Genomic DNA, 22,310 nt, shown 5'->3' with positions numbered 1-22,310 from the left:
TAAAACAATCTCTTAAAATTTCTACTGTGCTCCCTATTTGAAGAATTCTTTTTGACCATGTCTACATTCACATTAATTATGTTTTTATTAATGTTAGTGCAATCTTTGGCCATGTTTTTCCCAGATCATATAGTCACTTGTCTGCAGATGGCTTCCTAGAGGAGAGCACCCGTGCCCTCTTGTTCAAAGCTGTATCTCCAGTGTCTGGGACAGTGAGATCCCCAATAAACATTTGATGAATAACTTAAATTTACACTAAATTGATACGAATATTTTTCCTTCCCCTCAATCATTTTTATTAGTCTTGCTACCACTATACCAGTTATCTCTTATAGTTCAATGACCAGAACTGCCCCAAGTATTAAAAGTAAAAGACACCAAGATTTTCCCCTTTGTTGGGAAAATATGTTTTACAGTCTTGACGTTGTGCTTTGTGTCCATGACTCCTGAGGATGCTCTGCAATGAGCTCCTAGAATCTTGTCTTCTGTAAGTCAGGAGCTTTCCCAGGCATATTATCACCTACAACTCACCTATCTGGAACTCCCTCCCTACACTGTGGCTGAGTCATTTCCTCTGCAGTCTTCTGCTTGAAGCTTGCTCTTTGTTCTGTCCTTTCTTCAGTCTGACCATCCCTCCTCCACTCCCATTGATTCTCTCAGTTTAAGTATACTACTGATGATCTTCATGAATGCCTATTTATGTCTTTAATCAGTTTAGAATTTTAGCTGTTTTTTTCCTTTTCTATTGGCTGATCTTAAACCCTGTGTGCTTATTCTTTTTTATCAAAAAGGGACTTGTTATATATTATGTATATATATTATGTCCAGGGGTGTCCAACCCGTGGCCCAGGATGGCTCTGAATGCAGCCCAACACAAAATCTAAATTTACTTAAAACATTTTGAGATTTTGTTTTTGTTTTTGTTTTTGTTAGTGTTTGTGTATTTAATGTGTGACCTAAGACAATTCTTCCAGGGTGGTCCAGAGACACCAAAAGGTTGAACACCCCTAAGTGCAAAGATATGTTAAGGAAGTCCAGGCTTTTAAATAAGTTCAAACTAGTTAACACTCAGATACTTTCTTCCTGATTTTTATAAAACCCAATGTACAATGAGTTTGACTCTGCCTTTGAGAACTATATGATGTCCTGTAATTACTTACCTGAACATCCGGCTGACTTTGTACCTGACATCCTTCTAACAAAGAGCTCAAACTGGTTCACAAACACTCAGGTAAGTAATCTAGTCATCTTTCTGCGTCATCTGAAAAAGTTGTGACAAGTTTGCATACCTCCATGGGGAGGAGAGAAAACTGAGATAAGAGTTCTAGGTCACTTCCGAAGCCCATAAGTAGAACAGAAAGTGGTTCCTACTCTTATATCAGTGAGTGTGTGTATGTATTTGGAAACAAGAAATAAAATCTCCCTTCACTATTCTGACTCCTGCTGCCCTACCATGGGCTCAATATTGCTGTCTGTGGTTCCCAAATTATATGTACTTTTTCTTGTCTGATTTATTTTGTCTTTTTTTATTTTATTTTTAATTGTTGACATGTATATTAGTTTCAAATATACAACATAGTGATTAGATGTTTGTACACCTTACAGAATGTCACCACATCATTTGTACTTTTGAAATCCTTTTTAGGTAGGTTTTGCTTTTTTATTGATTTTAGAAAGAGAGAGGAAGAGGGGAGGCGGGCAGACAGAGCAAAACAGTGATTTGTTCCACTTCTTGATATATTGATTGGTGGTTTTCTCGTATGTGTTCTGACCAGGAATTGAACCTGCAACCTTGGAGTATAGGGACAACACTCCAACTGAGCTTCCTGGCCAGGGCCCTTTAGGTAGTTTGAGGTGATTCAGTCACTTGGGAAAATGATGTAGTGTTTACATTTATAAATACAGAGAACTAATGAATTTTAGAGCCCAGAGGAAGATCTTTGAGAAGAGCTGGCATGTGTTCAAAAAGCAAGGAAGCAAGCTATAAAATGCAGATGGAACAAAAAAGGAGGAGTCAGCTTTGATCAGCACCATGGTTTGACCTGCCAAATAAGATCAGATATCTAATTCTCATTACAGTAGTTGCCAGTGGCTAAGAAAATTGTAGAAATACATTGCAGGGCACTTAAACTATTCAAATAATATATTGTGTGGTAAAGAAAAAGAAAAGGATCTTCACAGATTATAGACAAATAGGCACCAAAACCTTTAGGAAACTCAGCATGCTATATAAAATTCTACTCCAAGTTCATTCCTGAATTGTCTCATGGGCACTATGAGTCAGAAAGCAGTAGGCTGTGATAATGTTGTATAATAGCTAACTCACAGAGATGTCAAAATTGAAGGAAATAAAACAAAGAATTGCCTGGAGCTGAGTCCCTCCTGGACATTGGCTCAAACTGAACAACTAGGTCTATAAACATGAGAACCAAATGACTGGAAAATGTGACTGAATGGAAAATTGCCAAAACTTTCCTAGGGTAATAATTTAACAATCTTGGAAATGTGGTTTGTCTCCTGTCGGCACAACTGGAGAAAATGTTCAAAAGAATGATACCATACAGAGATGCCTTGCCTGGAAAATCTATGTCACCTACAGTTTTCTCTTTGGAGAATGTTTTAAACTTGACAAAAATTTACAAAACTTTATTTTTAATAACTATATTTTCAAATAATGCTCACCTTTAGTTTTGTCTTTCTGTTAATATAATAGACTAACCTAAAGTACATGACAATTGCCCCACAAAAAATTGAAGAATTTTCAAGAGCATTTAAAAATGACTCTTATTGATGTCCTGGCCATCTAGCTCATTTGATTAGAGCACCATCCTGATACACCAAGGCGGCGGGTTCGATCCAGGGTCAGGACACATGCAAGAATGCATAAATAAATGGAACAACAAATTGGTGTTTCTCTTTCTCCCCCTTTTCTCTCTCTTTAAAAGAAATCAATGAAGAAAATTTTAAAAAATAACTATTACTGTCTTTTGTTCCTTGTTTTATAGGTTTTACTATAGTGACCCCATACTTTAAATTGTGCATAGACACTTTTTTTTTTTGAGAGCATGATTATTACAGCTGGGGACAGTGAGACGAAGGGCTTAGGACAGAAGAAGCAGCAGGAGAGGGCCCACGGGGTGCTCTGCTATGGCTCCCTAGGAACGTTACAGGAAAAGTGAGCCATGGCAGGGCTGCTCTTAGCTCATTGAAAAGTAAGAGAAAAAGGGGCCTGGGAGACAGGTTGAGGGGAGTAGCCTAGGTTGAGCTGCCACTATCCATTGCTCCCCTGGTTGCAAATCTTGTGGGGACCCTTAGATTTTTAGGGGAGAGAGGGAAAGATGGACACCCGAGAAGAAAGAAAGACGTGGGTGTGCTCCAGTGAGAGCCCATCAGGACTTTTTTGACTGATACAAACATATATTTAACAAAAAGTTTGATATGAAAACATATGCAGTCCATTTTTCATAGTAAACCAGGCCCTTTGGAGAGGAGACGTGTGCAGTTGATTTTTCTGATGAACACACGATGATACTGCTTCTCCCTGTTACCACAGTTCCAGTGTTGTTCTGCTGCCCGCTGTTTGCCATCATCACATACTCATCTGTCACAGGACCATATCCTCGCAATTATTCCTGGGACATGCCTGCCACCGTTTAATTTCAATGATAACTTCTTGTCCATAAATTTTCAACTCAAAAGAGGGAGCTGTACCCCTAGCACTACTTGCCAAGCTAAAGATACCTTGGAATAGAATTCACGGCCTTCCTCCGGCTCCCATGGCAGACCCCAGGAATGTTTTAAAGTAAATTCCGGGCATCATATTATTATATTGGTACATGCTTCTCTAGTATCTTTAATAGATTATGGCCTTTAAAAAAATACCACAAAAATAGTGGTATCACTACAAAATTAATAGTTATTCCTTTATTCAGTCTAATGCCTGGTCCAAACAAAATCTGTATATTTCCTTTAGCTGGTATGTCTTTGGTTCTTTTTGATTTGCCCTCCCCTCACTTTCCATCATCATGCTGTTTGTTTGTTGAGGAAACAAGGTTAATTTATCCTGTAGAATTTCCCACATTTGGCTGATTGTATTTTTCTTGTGTTATTTAGCATATTCCTTTCCCTTCTATTTTCTGTAAACTAGAAGTTAGGTAGAGAGGCTGGGTTTGAGTCAGGTATTAAGTTTTTTGGCAAAAATACTTGCTATTGGGGATGCAGTATACTTCCTAATGTATCACAGCAGGCAGCACATAATGTCTCGTGATCTCAATTTCAGTAATAAATAAAATAATTGTCGTGACCTAGCTATTATTAGCCTGCGCTGCTAGCTAGCTGTCTTTTAACAAATATATTGTGTTCGACCCCCGACATTTTCTCCCCATGTGGGGTCTATGCGTCTATAAAAGGTTCTGCTGGGTGTTTCCAGGCCTTTAGGGTTTGAGACCAGATCTTTCCTTGCACTCATTTGCAAAAGGGACCCTGTGGGTCATCCTCTCAGTGCACACTGTGTGGTTCTCACTTCAAGGGTCAGGGGGCTTTGATTGATGACTTGGTGATTTCCAGGTTTCTTGGCTCTTTTGACCCTTACAATTCCATCTTTTCGAACCTTCATTCTGTCAGCACAGTTGTGGTCACCCCCTTCTTGTCACTAAGAGTAGTTTGATCCTACCTGTTAGTGTTTTAGAGCGGCAGTTTTCAACCGTTTTCATCTCATGGCACACATGAACTAATTATTAAAATTGTGTGGCACACCAAAAAAATATTTGTTGCTGATCTGACATTTAAAAATAGGTATAATTTTGATGCAATGGACGGCAGTTGTTATATTGGCTGTTGTCATTTTTTATTTGACAGCGTGAGGGAGAAGAGGTCATGCCCCTGACTAAAGAGTCAGGTATTTCATGTTTTGAAACTTCTTGCAGTACACCTGCCATGGCACAGCCTTCAAGAAATCACTATTCTAGATTTCCAGGGGATGTTTTTTACCTAGTTGTTTTTTGGGTTTGTTTTTTTTTTTTGGTAAAGATGTTGACTATAGAATTTTTTCTTTTCTGTCCTAGTTGTTCTCACCATTTTCACAAGATTCTGGGAGATCACAAAATTACTCTGCTGCCTTTCTTGCTTCTGTATACTCTAGGCATTTTAGAGTTTAAATCACCTGCTATTTAACCTAAAGTTATTTCTTATAATCCTATTGTTAAAATACTTTTATTTGACCACTACTAGTTATTGTGGCTTTTTTTGGGGGGGGGTGCTATTCAAGGATTGTGAGGTATAAATGAGCATAAATTTAAGTATGAATATTCTCTGGGCAACAGTCGGGCAGGCTTCTGTCTGACAACTTGAATCTCCCATGTAGTTTCAGCAGGAGCTGTAAAATATTGCTACACTTTATCGTAAAACTGAGAAAACCAAAAAGGCTCCTAGCAAAGGGCAGCCAAGCAGGCCACCTGAAAGGCTCTGCCTTTACCGTGACATCTGATCTGAACAAGAATGATACTAAATTCAGATACGTGTCTGCAAACTAGCCTTGGACAGCATTTGCTGGGCATGTTTTATTTATTGGAACTAGAAAAGGAGATTAGTTGAACTCACTAAGAGCAAATCAGACGTAAGAATTTTAGAAGTTTAGGTCTCATCACAAATGTTAAAGAAAGTGTGATAAATTTAGTGGTATGGACTCTATTGTCTTAAAGTTTTGCAGTATCTGATTAAGCCACTTCTGAGGCATTTTAGGCTCCATGTTGAGATCAACTAAAAGTAAATAGTCTGATAGTATTGCGCCTTTGGTATTATGCTGCAGGGCCAAGACTGAACTGCCAAAATATCCATATTAACCAGTAAACACTTTTGTATAGAGAGTCAGAGCTAGGTGTACACCACTAGTGAACAGGCAGTGAAACTGTGCGTCCACTCTGTTACAGCCATCACTGAATGAGTAGAGCCTTGAAGCAAAACAAACCTGGAGCCAAAGGGCAGAGGTGAGAGCCCAGTGCCAGCATCAGGCAACAGGAATTGGGTCCTTCCTCCACCATTTTACTGAGCGACCTTTGGCAAGTGACTAAGTTGCATATCTGTAAAGTGAAGATAAAAACAGTCTCTTAACTCATAGAGCTATTATGACGATTAAATGAATAGAGGTAAAGTGTTCAAAACAGCGCCTGGTTGTTTAGTAAGCTCTGTGTGTTTTCTACCATTCTTATCTTCCTTCATGAGTTGGTATGTTGGGTCATGTTCGCACATGATATGACAGAGTGAATACTGCCTTTCAGGTTGTAGCAGTGGAGGTCTTTCATGACCACCATCAAACACTGGGAACTTTATTTACTTGAATTAGAATTAGCTGTGGCCATGTCACTAACAAAAAGATCCCATTGGGTAAGTAAACTGATCCCCAAATTGAGGTTTAATATAATTTTGTTTCATTGCTTCCTTTAGAGTGATGATCTGCAAAGAGAATTTGTTATTAGAGCAGTGATCTTTCAAGTGATATCTTCAGGCTCCAAAAATATTAATGTAGCTTTTAATAGTGCTTGATTTTAACTCAGGACACACTTTAGGAAGATTGTTATACCTTTAATGCATAGCTCTAGTTTCATAGTATTATTTTCTTGTATTTTTTAATGAAAAAAAATCATATGATATCTAATTTCCCCCCCCAGATAATGTGAACATTAGGATAAAAGACTTTATAATGTTGAAACAAATTAATTTCAGATAAATTATTGAGTGATTTTTTTATACAAACATTTTTCATAATTTCAGCATAGCACTTAAATTTTCAATTTATATCTGACTTCTTAGAGATACATTTTGTGTAAAGTGAGATGTCTCTGCACCCCGTGAGGTTTTGTTTACTTATTGTTTCTTCTTTGTTTGACATAAAACTATAGGAACCATCAGCATATCAAATTTTAATTTTAAATTCCTTTAGTTCAATTTGAATTTAAAGTCTGTAACATTGTATTTGACTCTATAAGAGCACTTTATAAGCCTGTCATTTGAATTCTAGTGAGTTGAGTCACTCACTACTCTTCAGAAGAGGGAAAAATGTATAAGAAAAATCTATCTTTATATGTCTTTAACAGTTTTTATGGGAAATCAGATGTCCAACAAGAATTAATAAAATTCTTATAAATTAAGAAGTTGAGAAGTTAAATATATCTCAGTCCAGAACATCTGGTTTGAAGTAGTTGCTAATTTGAGGGGGAAACTTGATTCACTATTTTATAGGAATAGGAAGTATTACATAGTAATCCTCGTTCCATCCTCTAGTTTCTCTGTATTGACACATTGTAACACCACAGTCAAATCCTGGAGTATCGCAGCCGGGAGATTTCTAAATCTCCTGTCCCACTGCTTCTTTAAAACTAAGATACTGGGTGTCATTTTAAACCAAAAATTCAATGAAGATTTTCAGTCATTAAGCACAAAAATTTAATTCGTGTGGCTAAATTTAACCAAACAATTTAGAATAAGAGTACCCATACAGGGCTATTTCTTCTCTATTTCTAACCCATGCCCACGTTGTGTTAAAGTAAAAATTTAGTTCCCTATTTTAAATTTCAAAATAAATTACCTGATTCTAAAACCAAATAAAAGAAAGATCATTTTAGAGAAAAAAATGTAATTTTGATTTTGAAAGATACGTGGAATCTCCATTGTTTGTGATAATGAAGGCTGCATACCGTTACTTGCCCCAAAGCAGCTTTTCCATCCTCAGAAGAGTGGAAGGTGAGATATCCAATAACGGTAACAGGCCCGTGTGAACCCCACCACTAGCAGTTTGTGCCTCGAAGCTGTGCACGCCTCCCACCACCACCAAGCCTGAGAGTCGGTACCTCTCTGGCAGATGACAGGCGGCCAGACTCTTCTCGAGCCCTCCATCCCCCCACTCCACACACACGCGTACACTTACACACACAGATGACTAACGAACAAAAATAAAACAAGCACTTTCAAATAGACAATGTCATGGTCTATTAATAGTATATAAATTCCTTATCCTCAGTTTTTGAAATACTATTTTTCTTCCCCCCGCCTTAATCATGTTCCTAATAAAGACCTTAAAAATTTTTCCATTCACTGCCCCTCCCCCCATAATTTAGGATAGGAAATCTGATACTTCAACATGTGCAAAAATACATCATCTACCCTTTCCAGTAAAAATTCCAGCTTATCTCTGCTTTATTTGTGTTTTAAAGCTACAAATAACCATACTTATTTGGAGACTTACATTGTGTTTTGGACCAGAATTTAACTAGACTTTTTAATAAATTTACCAAAATGGTTTTAGATAAACATCTGAGAGATACATGAAGCTTTAGAGATTTTTCAGATACACTGTTAAGGGTTATTCTCAAAGTGTTCTCCTAATTTTTCTGCAGAACTGATAGTTCGGGATTTCCACAAGTCTTGAATTTGATTGGAATTTAAGATTTTAAAGGGTTTTAGCTCCTTAAAAAGTATTTGAGTAAAAAATAAAGCAGCACACATATAAATGTGTTTAATGCCAAATTAATCAAATGTTGAAATATTTGAGTGACCCAGAGATTTAACAGCAGTAAAAGTCTCAGCTGAAGCTACTGAAAATGTACCCTGAATCATAAAGGAGAGGTTTAGATAGGCAAATAGGGACAAGGGTCAGGAGAAAAAATGAAAAGAAAGGCAGAATGGATGACAAGTTTCTTGAAGTCACATTTCAGTGGAACTGCAATAGGAAGAATCTGTTAGGAAGAATATCTAGCTCACACTGGGGAGGAGGAGGAGGAACAAGGGGGCTCTGTTGAGTGCTTTCCTTTCCTTTATCTCCTCCCGTGCTCCCAGTAAGTCTGCAAGGCAGCTGTCATTCCCAGGTGACAGATGAGGAGACTGAATCAGTGTGGAATTCCGCTAAATACTGAAGCAAAGAAACAAATTGTTTTAGTGTCTAAAAAGAGTATATAACATATTACAAATGCTAAGTGCTCCAAATTAGATGAAAATCTGCTACTGATCTGTGGTTTCCTCTCATGGAAGTATGGGGAAGTTCAAAAAGAGCTCATGAGGCCAAGGGAATGAATTGATACGGTGGCAAATAGAACCTAGTAGTATCTGTTTCCATAGTTCCTGTATTTTGGCCATACTAATTGATGCTGTCAGCACATCCATTTGGAAAAACAATATATATTTTAAAGAAATATGACATTTAGAAATGCCACAAGAAATGAAACAGCTTCATTATTTCAAAGTAAAAATTTTTTAGTTGAATAATTTTGCAAAGTTACATAATGTAACTCAACTTTTAAACAAATTTTGTGTGTGTGGCACTAAAAGTAACACAGCCTTGGCCCTGGCCTGGCAGTGTAGTTAATTAGAGTGTTGTCTCAGCCTCCCAAGGTTACCAGTTCGCTCTCCGGACAGGACACATTCAGGAATCGACCAATGGAAGCATCAAAATTATTATTTCTCTCTCTGTCTCTGTCTCTCACACTCTCCCTGCTCTGTCTTAAAAATCAATCAATAAATTTTTTTTAAAGTAACACACTTCTTAAAACTTGGGCAATAAAGTAAGGATTGAGAATAAAAATTGCCCCTAGTCCTACCATCTAGGTTTAAGGAAAAAACATTTTGGTATAATTCCTTTCCCATCTGCTTATCATTATAATTCCTTCCTTTTCTGCTTTTCTGTTGAACATCCTGCTTATATTTCATGCTAGCTCTGAACTTTATAAAATGTACATATATAATGAATGATTTTTAGTAAATTTATAGTTGCACAAATCCACAATATAGTGTTAAAAGATTTACATCGTCCCAAAAAGAAATCCCATGCCCAATTTGTTCCAGACTTCCTCTCCTGGCCTTAGGTGACCACCAGTATAATTTCTACCTATAGATTTGCCTTTTCTGGATATTTCATATTAATGGAATTATACAATAGGTAGGATTTTGCAACTGACTTCTTTCACTTAACAATGTTTTCAAGATTCATCCATTCTTTGTAGCATGTAGTAGTATTTTGTTCCCTTTTAATGCTGAATTGTTTTCCATTGTATGTAGATATACCATATTTTGCTTATTGTTTCACTAGCTGATGTACATTTGGGTTGTTTCCACTTTGGAGCTATTATGAATAATACTTCTATGAACATTCATCTTCAAGTCTTTTCTGTGCACATATGTTTTCAGTTCTTGGGTATATACATAAGAGTAGAGTTGCTGGATAATATGATAAATTTGTGTTTAACTTTTGAACAAACTGCCAAATTGTTTTCCAAAGCAGCTATAACATTTATGTTCCCACCAGCACTGTATGGGGGTTCCAGTGTCTCCATTTCCTGGCCAGCACTTATTTTCTGCTTTTTTAATTATAGACATTCAAGTGGGTGTGAGATAGTAATGGTTGTAATTGGCATTTTACTAAAGAATAATGATGCTGAACATCTTTACAAGTGCTTATTAGCCATTCATGTATCCTCTTTGTTCAGATGTACTTTCAGATCTGTTGTTCATTTTTTAAATTGTGTTGCTTGTCTTCCTGTTAAGGGTTGTAGTCTAGTATGTTATTTGTTGTTCAAATAATTCTAGCTTAGGCATTGGAAGCTCTTCCTGGTTGTCTGGTCTATCTATCTCTTTTTTAAAAGAGCTTTACAAGATATAATTCACATACCATACAACTCACCCATTCAAAGTTTACAATTCAATGGCCCTGTACTCTTGTATATTCACATGTTTGTACAACCATCATCAGAACTCTCCACCTCTTAGCCCTCGCCCTTTGAACCTCCATCCCCTGGCAGCCTTTAATCTACTTGGCTGTCACTGTAGATTTGCCTGTTCTGGACATTCTATGTAAATTGAATCATTAATATGTTGTCCTAGTAACTGGCTTCTTTCACTTAGCATAATGTTTTCAAGGTTCATGTATCTGGTCTCTTTCTTTCTTGCTTGTTTTATTTCTTGTTGTTTTTGTATGATTTCTATCTGGTCTCTTTAATCATCACCCAAGGATATGTTTATTGTTTTTAGAAAGAAGGGGGGTGAGAGAGAGAGAGAAACGTCAATGTGAGAGAAACATCTATCAGTTGCCTCCCATAGGCGCCTGGACCAGGGATTGAACCCACAACCTAAGTATGTGTCCTGACCAGGAATCAAACCCTCAACTTTTTAGTGTATAGGACAACACTCCATTCAGCCAAGGTTCTATCTGGTCTTTTTAATCTTTAGCTATTTAGATGTTCCTTCTACGTACTTGTAATCCATGTGAGTATAGAATTTAGTGTTCTGATATTGTGACTTAACATTATTTTATCTACATTTTTCTATTCTGTAGAGTCTGCATATTTATTTTATGGTGAAAATACAGCAAGTTAGTGTTCATTTAACACTTCATTTAAGGGACCACTAATTATATATATAAACATATTATGTATGTAATATTTATATCATGTTATATAATATATATGAATTTCAAAGTGAATTCCCATATACTCACCACCTACATTCTACCATATTTTACTATACTTACTTTATCATATATCTAACCATCCATCTATCCATCAATTTATCTTAGTTTTTAGTTCATTTTAAAATATAGATGTCAGTACACTTCCCCCAAATACTTCAACATTTATATCATTAACTAGAATATTAGCTTATTAAAATTTACATATAATAAAACATCCTGAACAGTGTGGCTCAGTTGGTTGGGTGTCATCCTATAGAGTGAAAGGTCACAGGTTTGATTCCGGGTCAGGGCATATGCCAGGGTTGCAGGTTTGGTCCCCGATTGAGGTGCATACAAAAGGAAACTGATTGATGATTTTCTCTCATATTGATGATTTCCCCCCTTTCTTTCTCCCTCCCTTTCCTTCTCTCTAAAATAAATAAATTAAACCTTTTTAAAATTTACATATAATAAATACATGAATCTTTAAAGTACATTTGCTGAATTTTCAAAAATCCATACATCTTTGTAACCCAAATCCCACACAGCTTCAGTTTTTACAAAGTGAAATGTCAAAGAAAACACTGGAGTGCAATATGCACAGTATGGGTAAGCACTGTTCTGTGAACTTTTTTTTCAGATAATACATGTTCCTATATACAGGTCACAGTATAAAATACCTCTCTTACAATCACAATAAAAAAATGAAAATCACTCAAGCACAGTGATTTTCAACCTTTTCCATCTCATGGTACGCAAACTAATTACTAAAATTCTGCCCTACACCAAAAATATATTTTTTGCCAATCTGCAAAACAATAGGTATAATTTTTATTCATTCACACTGGATGGCTATTGTTGTGCTCGCTGTTGTCATATTTTTATTTAACAGCCTAATGGAAAACACATTAGTGCCGCTGCCTGGATCATAAGGTACAACATGTTTTAAAAGTCCTCGTGAGTCATCAGTGTGCCTGCTACAGCCCACAAGTTGAAAATTGCTGATATAGGGTAGCAGGTTTTATAAGATACAGTGATGAGTTCAAAGAAAGGATGACCAGCTTTTTGTGGTTAGAATGAAGGGGTTGGCATAAAGCAGGAAAGGCCTCACTGAGGAAAAGGTGCTGTCCTGTCATACTGACATTGGCCAACACTTACCTACATGGCGCTTATTATGTGCCAGCTGCCAAGCAGGTTCTGAGAACTTTACATTACTTACTCCTCTAACCCTCACAACCCACCAGGTACAACTATTATTTTTCCCGTGGTACTTCAGACTGAGTCCAAAAAGATTAAGTAACTTGCGCAGGATCACAAAACCAGTAAGCAGCAGCGCCATACAAGCTTTTGACTATTATACTGTATGCGTACTATACATTTCCTTGGTGGAAATTTGCTTTTTAACTTGGGGGGTTTATTTCAATCATTTATATGGAGCAAATCAACATGTTTTTCTATGATATTACCTTAGAGTGATAAAGAGAGAGAGAAAGGTACAATTTAGAGATACGTAGAAAGCATTTAGAATCAGAAAGGATGTTAGCCATCATCGAATACCATTTTCATTTCTAGTAACTTCATACTAGTTTCATGCAGAGAATTGTTTGATATTTCCCAAATTAATTGTGTAACAGCATTAGAAAAGAGAACATTGACTTGATCATTCCCAAAGCTACCTGACATTAATGTTTATTAAGCCTAAATGAATATTTAATAACACTTAGCACACCAAGTGAGTCAAAGAGGCAGTGTGACAAATTAAATACAGCATTATATTATGAGTCAGGAGACCAGAATTCAGGACTTCACGTCTCAAAGGGTCAGTTTCCCCTCGGCAGAACGAAGGGAGTGAGTGCATGAGAGGGATGACAGATAGGTGCATGTGTTGCCACACCCAGCTTTCTAACCCATGACTGACATTACTAATCACCCATGGCATTCTTTTCTTCTGAACCCGACAACAGCTCCAGATCCTTCCCAACACAGTGCTCAAAGCAGTGAGTACAGTTAGTCACAGTTGGCACCCAGGCTGAAATCTGGTTGTCATCTTTGGATACAACAATCTATTGTATAAAGACTTCCGGTTTTTTTTTGGGGGGGGGGGGGGATTGTTTGTTTGTTTGTTTGTTTTTACCCTAGGCAAGGTTTTTTAAGATTTTATTTATTTATATTATTATTTTTTAGAGAGAGGGGAAAGAAGGGAGAAAAAGAAGGAGCGACACATGTACAAGGGAAACATAGAATTGGTGGCCTCTCTTACACCTCCAAACTGGAGGCCTGGCTAGCAACCCAGGTGTGTGCCTGACCAGGAATGGAACCAGTGACCTTTCAGTCTGCAGGCCGGTTCTCAATCCAATGAGCCACACCAGCCAGGGCTTTTTTTTTTTTTTTTTTTTTTTTTTTGAATGAGGGAGAGGGAGAGAAACTGATTTGAGAGAGAAACATTGATCAGTTGCCTCTCGTTTGTGCCCAACCTGGAACGGAACCAAACCTGCAACCCAGGCATGTGCCCTCACCAGGAATCAAACCTGCAACCTCTCGCTTTGCAGGATATCGCCCAATCAACCGAGCCACATTGGTCAGCGCAGGACTCCCAGTTCTAAATCCCAAAATACATCATCAGAAATTTGAAAACTTCCCAATTCCATAGGTACTTCCATCTTTCCAGTCTCTCTTTTCTCTAGGCATAAAGTGTGTATCACATAGGGTCCTGGGGCACTGATTTGTTCACATACTACTGAGTCTACCTAACTCCCCAGTCTTGGCCTTTCTTTATGTAGCCTTGCTCTCTTTCTGTAATGAATACTTTCCCCAGTGAGGTTTCCTTTTTCTTTGCACATTCACACAGGCTCATGGGTGTGGAATCTAAGTTCCTGACTATCAAAATGTCTTTCCCAACCTTGTGTGTTGTTGAATGCAGAGAGTTTATAAGGAGAGGAAGTTCATACCTGCTCCCTCACCACTCCCAGCACTTGTCTGGACTTATTCCTTATTGCCCTACCTCAGTTTCATAATTACTTGATCTCCCTCCTCCCTGATGGTTAGTAAGCCAAATAAATGCTTTAAACATTCATCTTCACTTCTAAAATATATACTTGTTCTGAGTTTCTGCATTGTATATTTTGGCATATATTTTATAATACAAATAATTTATAATTTTGTATATGTATTTTATTACCACTGTATAATTCTACAGTTACATATTGTATAATTGTTTGTAAGTATGCAAAAATAGTGTTGTATTCAAGTCTTTAGATGCCTTCAGCTCCTATTTTCAAGACTTGAACCCAAATGAGTATCATTTTACCACATCCTTGTTTGTTGTCCTCACTCTTGAAGTCAGTAGGAAGGAATGCCCTGCTTGTAAGGTAGAAACCAATTTGATCCCTTGGTGTAACATCTCAATGGGATCATTTTACTTCTTATTTTACCACTTAATGCAACCAGGGGATTTAAAGGGAAAGGGTTAGGCATGAATTCCTTTGAGACAATATTTTTTTCTTTTATCTGGCAGTTGAAATCCAGGGTATAGAATTATAATTTCCAACTTTCATAAATATGGTTTTAAAATAACTTTGTTGAAAAGAAAAAAAAAGGATGGTAATCTTAATTTACTAGTCACTTGCCTTAATTTACTGGCAATAATTTGTGAAAAGAATAAAAACAGCACATGGCCCTGGCTGGATTGCTCAGCTGGCTAGAGTGTCAACCTGATACGCCAAGGTTGCGGGTTCAATCCCTGGTCAGGGCAGGTTGATACAAGAATCAAACAATGAATGCATAAGTAAGTGGGACAACAAATTGATATTTCTCTTTCTCTTCTTCCTCTCTCTCTCTCTCTAAAATCAATATTTTTTAAAAAACAGCAACGCATAATACCAAATGACTTAACAATATAGAGTATGTTGCAATCCCACCTATGGTAGTGAGTTTATTTTCTTGGAAAAGAGAGTGAATGACCACAGGTGTCCCCCATGGTACAGCTGTCATATCCCTGCTGAGCTGGTCTAGATAACATCCTGTTCTGCACACTGAACGAACACAGCAACCCCAGGCGTTGCCCCACTGGGTCTGGCACTTTCTCCTTGAATTGTTGTGCCACAGCCACCTGTCTGGTAGGGCTGAGGAAATAAGAGATGAGCTGGGAATGCAAAAAATGGTATAAAATTTAGTCCAAGTATTATCCCCCATAATCTGCTACAACATTTTTGCATTGCAACTTTTTTGCATTGTAAAACTTATTCTAAATTTTAAAAGTTTAAGAGGTATTGTTAGCCTTGGTGCTTTGCACTGGTTTCGTACATACTACAAAATGTGACTATGATATTGTCAGATGATCCATTGAGGCAGCTTGGATGCTCATGATGAAAGATGGACTGGCCATCGGTCAGTATTGTGCTTTATTGCAATTGATTATTTCAAAATCTGTGTTTAAAAATTTGTGTTAATCTATAAAAGGAACAAACATGAGATTCCGTATGGCTGACTTGGAAATGAAACCATAAGCATGGACCCCTGAGTGATGAGGATGAGCTCGGAGCCATCACAGGCCCACACACATGCTCATCCTCTAAGCTGCAGCTTGCCTCTAACACAAAGTAAGCCAGGGACTCTAAGTGTCTTAACATCCCTCACCTTCAACGTGCTTGTCCTTTAAATGGGGATAACAGAAGTACTTGCCTCAGAGAATTGTGAAAGTTAAATAACATGTAACATGTAAATTGCTTAGTACAAGGCCTTATAGGACTTGTTACACAGTTTTGTTAGAGGACTTTGACAGATAGTTGCTATTATGACCACTGCTTCCAACACTCAGGAAGGAAAAGTTTCCCTGCATAGGTCTTGTCTCCACTGTTCATAAAATAAAGGTCATATTCCTGAGCATGACTTCTAAAGCCAATTTCACCTTGTATGAGCAACTCGATTTCCTGCGACTATTCTTCCTGCGCTCTGGACTACACTACAGTGGACTTTCCGGAGCTTTACCCCCGTTTTCTCTGCCTCAGTGTCATTTCCTCTAGATCATTGTTTAAGGACTTTTTAAGTATCCCTTCTTTGGGAAACCATTCCCAACTTTCCTGCCATGTTCCTTGTCCTTCCCTTCTGTGTACCAGTTACAACTCATCACCTTGGATTGCTGTCGTTTATGTATCTAGCACCTTTACTAGGTGTGAAGATCAGAAATCATTACTTCTTCATCTCCATATTCTTCTGGTTCTTAGCACATAGTTGGTGTCCAACAATGTTGATGAATCAATGCAACAGATATGAGTAGAGGTACTGTGGATACTCAAAAATATTTTGGAAGATAACTAATGACCATTTATGTTTAATTATTTAGTAAAACTTCATTTAGTTCATCACAGTGAAAACCAATGATAAAAGAAGACACTTTATTTACTTCTTGCTCATCTATAGAACACATTTAATATGATTCTTGGAGAAATTTGATCTTGCCCTTCTGTTGTTCTTTTCTCCTTCAGGTTCTAGTTATAACCACCCCTTGCCATAACTTTTGACCTACATTTGGAAAAACACTGGCCAGGAAAAAAAATGATAAAATTTTTCCTCATGGTGAATAAACAAGGGCAGACCCGACTCTCTAAGTACTATGAACATGTGGAGATCAATAAGCGCACACTTCTGGAAACAGAGGTTATAAAGAGCTGTCTCTCTCGATCCAATGAACAAGTAAGTTTCTGATTCTCTCTCTTATCTCTGCACTCAATAGGGGCAAATCTGTTACTACTGTGTGTCAAGGACCATAATTTTCTTTGAACTTCATTCTTGCAATAGCTATTAGAGAAAATAGCAAGTGAAGTGAAATGAAAATTGAAGCATAGCTCTTCTTACATCTCCTTACATCTCCTTAAGGAAAATAAAAAGAAAGAAAGCCAGGAACAGTCTTGGCTTCATATTTAGGTCAGCGTATTTGTCTCAATGCACGGTGAAAATGGCAACTCAAATGTGTTCCTGCCAGTAGACATATCTTCTTTATTTGTTTTTATGGATTCAGCCCTTGCAACTCTTAGGAGTGCCTGTAGCAGGTGGCTTTCTTTAAGCCAAAAGCTGAAGGTCAGGTGACCAGTACAGAGGCAAACACTAAAGACCCACTTTGTGCCAGAGGATAGCAGTGTGGTTCTCATGTGGGGTGCAGTTCTTTCTGCTTACCATTTCTGTGAACATACCACCCACAGAATACAGGAACTAGTGATTTAAAAACAAACTCGGATCCCTGGCTGGCATAGCTCAGTGGATTGAGTGTGGGCTGCGAACCAAAGCATCGCAGGTTCGATTCCCAGTCAGGGCGCATGCCTGGATTGCAGGCTACAGCCCCCAGTACATTGATGTTTCTCTCTCTCTCTCTCTCTCTTTCTCCCTCCCTTCCCTCTCAAAAAATAAATAAATAAAATCTTTAAAAAAAATAAAAACAAACTTGGTTTCCACCTGTCTTATTTTATTATGCAGATAGGAAAACTAGATGTTAAAAAATGTAACAGTAAATCCATTTATTCTACCAAAATTGAGGTTAAATTAAATCATTAAAAGAATAATAAATAGGAATTTTTAAAGCTGAGTTTATTTTTACAAAGAACTTTAATTGAAGAATTACCTAATCTGGGTCCTAAACTTTGAACCCATTGGAAATCACTGAACAAACTGAGGCAAAATCAGAAAGCTTGTTTAAAACACCCATTCATTTTGCCAATTCTCAATTTCACTACCTACGTAGAAAGGCTGCCTGTGGGAACCACTAAGTCATAACATATTACACTACATCAGTGTTTCAGAAGTTAACACGTTGGAACTGTGTTTCCCTTGGCTTCTGAATTGATTTTCCAGTCGGAACATCTCAAGAGTCTTCTTTGAATTACTACTTTGGCCTGCTGTTGCACAGACTGCCTCGTGTAGTTGTCAGAGGAAACAGAAACCATTAAAGGGCTGTGTAAATAGCCACGACTTGAAGATAAACACGCTCCAGAAGATTCACGTTTGAATCTTCCTGTAACTTCAGCTCCATTATTTCAAAGACCTTTTTCACTGATATGTTATCCTTTGAAATATGTGCTTTGGAATGAATATACTGTTAGATATTTTTGAAGCATTCTAAATTATTTTAGACTTTAATAGAAACCCACTGGGCTTTTGGCATAATCAGGCACCAGAGTAGCGCAATCTCAGCTTAGTTTTTATTTTATCCACAAAGGTGCTTTAATATATATTTTTAATGTCAGAAACTCCTGAGAGGCTTTCAAAAATGTTCCTCAGTTTATTCAAATAGGTTGTGGTTCTTTGGAAGATCTGACTGACTAGAAGTCACACCAGCTCTATAGTGAGCCAGAAGCTGCAGAATGGTCTGGTACTTATTACATTTATCCTAATTTTAAATAAAAGCCTCATATCTCTCCATTTTATAGTTTGTCAGGTGGCTTTCCCATGGAAGAAATTCCATGATCAAAACTTGCAGCTTCATTCCCAGGTGTATCCGGGCACCCGAGAGCAACATGTCCAGTGCAAAAGGCCATACAGCTGGTGCTCGAGCACATTTGGTCAGGCACACCCAAAAGGCCAGAGGAAGGGCAGGCTCTGCCTTCAGTCTGCTCCTCAGTTCCTGTCCACCCAGTGCCTTCCCATTGCTCTTTGTCCAGTGACTGTAGGAGACAGATAAATGGGAAGGGAGCTGTTTTATCCACAAGTCAGTGGTGGTAAGCTAGTTATTAATTCATAGGAAGCACTGTTTACAATGAGAGATTTTGTCTAGCATTGCCACACAAAAGCCATCTTTAAATAATTTATAAAAGAGTCTACATTGATTCTTTCTGTGCATCTAGGAAAAAGAAATTGAGTTTTTTGTTTCTGTGTGTGTGTGTGTGTGTGTGTATGCTACATATATTTGGTTCTTCAGTGACCGTTAAGTAGGACAAAACTAAATCCCTAACTGCTTCCAAAACAGCCTAGGGGAGGTGGAAAGAAGAAAATCTTGTCGTTTTGATTTATTTTCATGTTGGAGGACATTTAAATAGCTGATTATTTAGTAGCTTTGCCTGCTGAGTTCCACACAGAACCAAGCAAAGGAAAGAGAAGCAGCATAGGCGGGAACCTGCGTGAACGCGCAGACTTTTCGCCTCCCACTACAAGTGCTTCCAAGTAGCTGGCTGAACGTTGTGTGGGGGCGCCACCAGCAAAGATGCGTAACAGTTTAATGCTGGGTATTTCTAGGAATGTCTTGACAGATACTCAAGTGAGAACCTAAAATTTATGTATGCCATTTTGAAGAATTCCCTGTCAACCATAGCAATTAATATCTAATTGTGTTTTGTCCAGTGCTCTTTCATTGAATATAAGGATTTTAAGCTGATATATCGGCAGTATGCTGCTCTCTTCATTGTGGTTGGAGTTAATGACACTGAGGTAAGAAAACAGAAGAGTCTATGGAAGGTGCAAAGAAATTAGGCATAACAGTCTGATTTTTATTTCTCCTTACATTGACATTTACTTCCCTACTTGCCTCCTTAAGATTTACGTTGATCTTTTTCCCATTTTTAAAAAATTTTGTTTTAGGGGGGTGGGCTAGGGTGGGGGGAAAAGGCAGAAAACTGTACTTGAACAACAATTAAAATTAAAAAATAATTTAAAAATTTTTCATTTGACATGATCTGAGAGAAAGAAACATTAATTTGTTGCTCCATCCATGTGTGCATTCATTGGTTGATTCTTATATATACCCTAACCAGGGATTGAATCCACAACCTTGGCATGTTGGGACAATGCTCTAACCAACTGAGCTACCTGGCCAGGGCTGAAGGATTTTGGTTTCTATCAAGGCTACAGAAAGCTGTGTGGAAGAGACATACCTAGGACTTTTACCGGATTAAATAAGCAGCTTGTACAAAACCACAGAAAGCCTTCCTTAGCCCCAAGTATTACTAGTGCCCTGCCATTGTCATGTGTGACACGTGGGGCAGCTTCTCCAGTATAGTGGCCAGTCAGTTGTGGAATTAAGCATGGGCTGACATATCAGAAACAAGGCAAACTGCCTATGATTGTGTTGTAATTACATCTCCTCAGAAATGTCAGTCCCAGATCAACAGCACCTATAGCCATGGAATCTCTGAAAGGGTGTTAAAGATCTAAAATACTTTGAAATCTCAGCTTTTTATCAGTGAAGCAGACTTTGAGGTGGTTTCCCCATCTTCACAGATAGAAACATGATGACATGCAGAACCTGAGAAATTGTGCTTCAACCAGTTGTTAATGAAGTCAGGGAGTGGAGCTCAGAGTTCTGAACGCTGGACTCAGCCCGATTTCAGTCCAGCTAGATTCATCGTGCACATTGAAACTTTTTAAAGGTTAAGGTTTTCTCCTCTTCATAAACTTATGTTAAACAAGTGAGTCATAAAACTATTCTGAAGACTTGTCTGTGGGAAGCTGCTTTGCTCCCATTATTATCTGCATGTCAAGCCGCATGCTCTAGAGTCTGGTTGCTCACCAGGCAGCTCAGGTCTGGTTTATACATGGGCCATTCTAAAACTGACCGCATCCTTCCCTTTTTATTTCAGAATGAGATGGCGATTTATGAATTTATCCATAACTTTGTGGAAGTTTTAGATGAGTACTTCAGTCGAGTGGTAAGTCTCATGAATTAAAAATGGCTTTGCCCTGAGGCCAGTCTCCCAGAAATGGGTCTCTATCGAGAACATGTGTTAATACAGAACTTTAATATGTAAAAGTTAAAATTCAAATGATGGCAGATTTTCTTTACCTTTGCTTCTGGCTCATGCAAAGTGTTATAAAACTATGCATGCCTTAATTCTTTGTAAAGAACCATTTCTGCAAGACTAAGAGCCTGTTGGGTCTTTCTTTCAATTAAGAGATTTTGCTATCTAATTTGCTTTCTGCTCTTCTCTCTTCTGCTTCCCCTTGTAAAATACTAGGACTCTTTTTAATTTAAATCACTTACACCCAAACCCTTGCTTTCAAGGTCAAAACCAACTCCTTTACTCCTCTTAAGGAATGCATGAAGTCCTTTCCAATAGTCCTTAAAAAAAATAAAATAAAAGGCAAGTGTATTGAAATATAATTTACATACCATACAGTTCACCCACTTAAGTATTGAGTTTTTAGCATCCAGAGTGGTGCGCCTGTCACCACAATCAGTTTTAGAATATGTCATCACCCCAAAAGGAAATACCACAGCCATTAGCTTTTCCCTCCCAGTTATCCATCACCACCTGCTCCAGGCCCTAAGCACCAATCTGCTTTCTTTCTCCATAAGTCTACCTGTTCTAGACATTTTGTATAAATAAAGTTGTGCAATAGGTGATCTTTTGTGACTGGCTGTTTTTGCTTAGCATAATGTTTTCAAGATTCATCAGTGTTGTAGCATGTATGAGTAATTGTTTCCTTTATATTGCCAAATAGTATTTCACTGTACAGATATACCACATTTTGTTTATCCATTCATCAATTGGTGGGCATTTGGGCTATTTTTACTTTTTGGGTATTAAGAAATAATGCTGCTATGAACATTTGTGAGCACATTTTTTTTTGTGGAATCATGTTTCTAGTTCTCTTGGGTACATATTGTACCTAGGAAAGGGATTGCTGGATGACGTGGTAACTCTATGTTTAACATTTTGAACTGGTGCAGCCACTATGAAGGTTCCTCAGAAAGTTAAAAATAGAACTACCATATGACCCGGCAATCCCACTTCTGGGTATTTATCTGAAGAAATCCAAAACACCAATTCGAAAAGATATATGCATGCCTATGTTTATTGTAGCATTTTTACAGTAGCAAAGATATGGAAGCAACCTAAGTGTCCATCAGTAGATGATTGGATAAAGAAGATGTGGTACATATATATAATGAAATATT

At 37.7% G+C, this 22,310-nt stretch overlaps 1 protein-coding gene across 1 annotated transcript in view; it reads left to right on the top strand.

Annotated features, from left to right (window-relative positions):
• Positions 1-22,310, top strand: part of AP4S1 (adaptor related protein complex 4 subunit sigma 1) — a 39,419-nt gene that overhangs the window by 4,205 nt on the left and 12,904 nt on the right. The window contains 3 exon segments of the mRNA XM_028506744.2: positions 16,915-17,122; positions 19,757-19,843; positions 20,992-21,060. Of these exon segments, the coding sequence (XP_028362545.2) occupies positions 16,985-17,122; positions 19,757-19,843; positions 20,992-21,060 (294 nt within the window). The 5' untranslated portion in view covers positions 16,915-16,984.

The sequence above is a fragment of the Phyllostomus discolor genome, chromosome 1 (assembly GCF_004126475.2).
Source record: "Phyllostomus discolor isolate MPI-MPIP mPhyDis1 chromosome 1, mPhyDis1.pri.v3, whole genome shotgun sequence".
NCBI lineage: Eukaryota > Metazoa > Chordata > Mammalia > Chiroptera > Phyllostomidae > Phyllostomus > Phyllostomus discolor.
The sequence above is the reverse complement of the archived record's forward strand: the minus strand, read 5'-3'. Positions and strand labels throughout refer to the sequence as shown.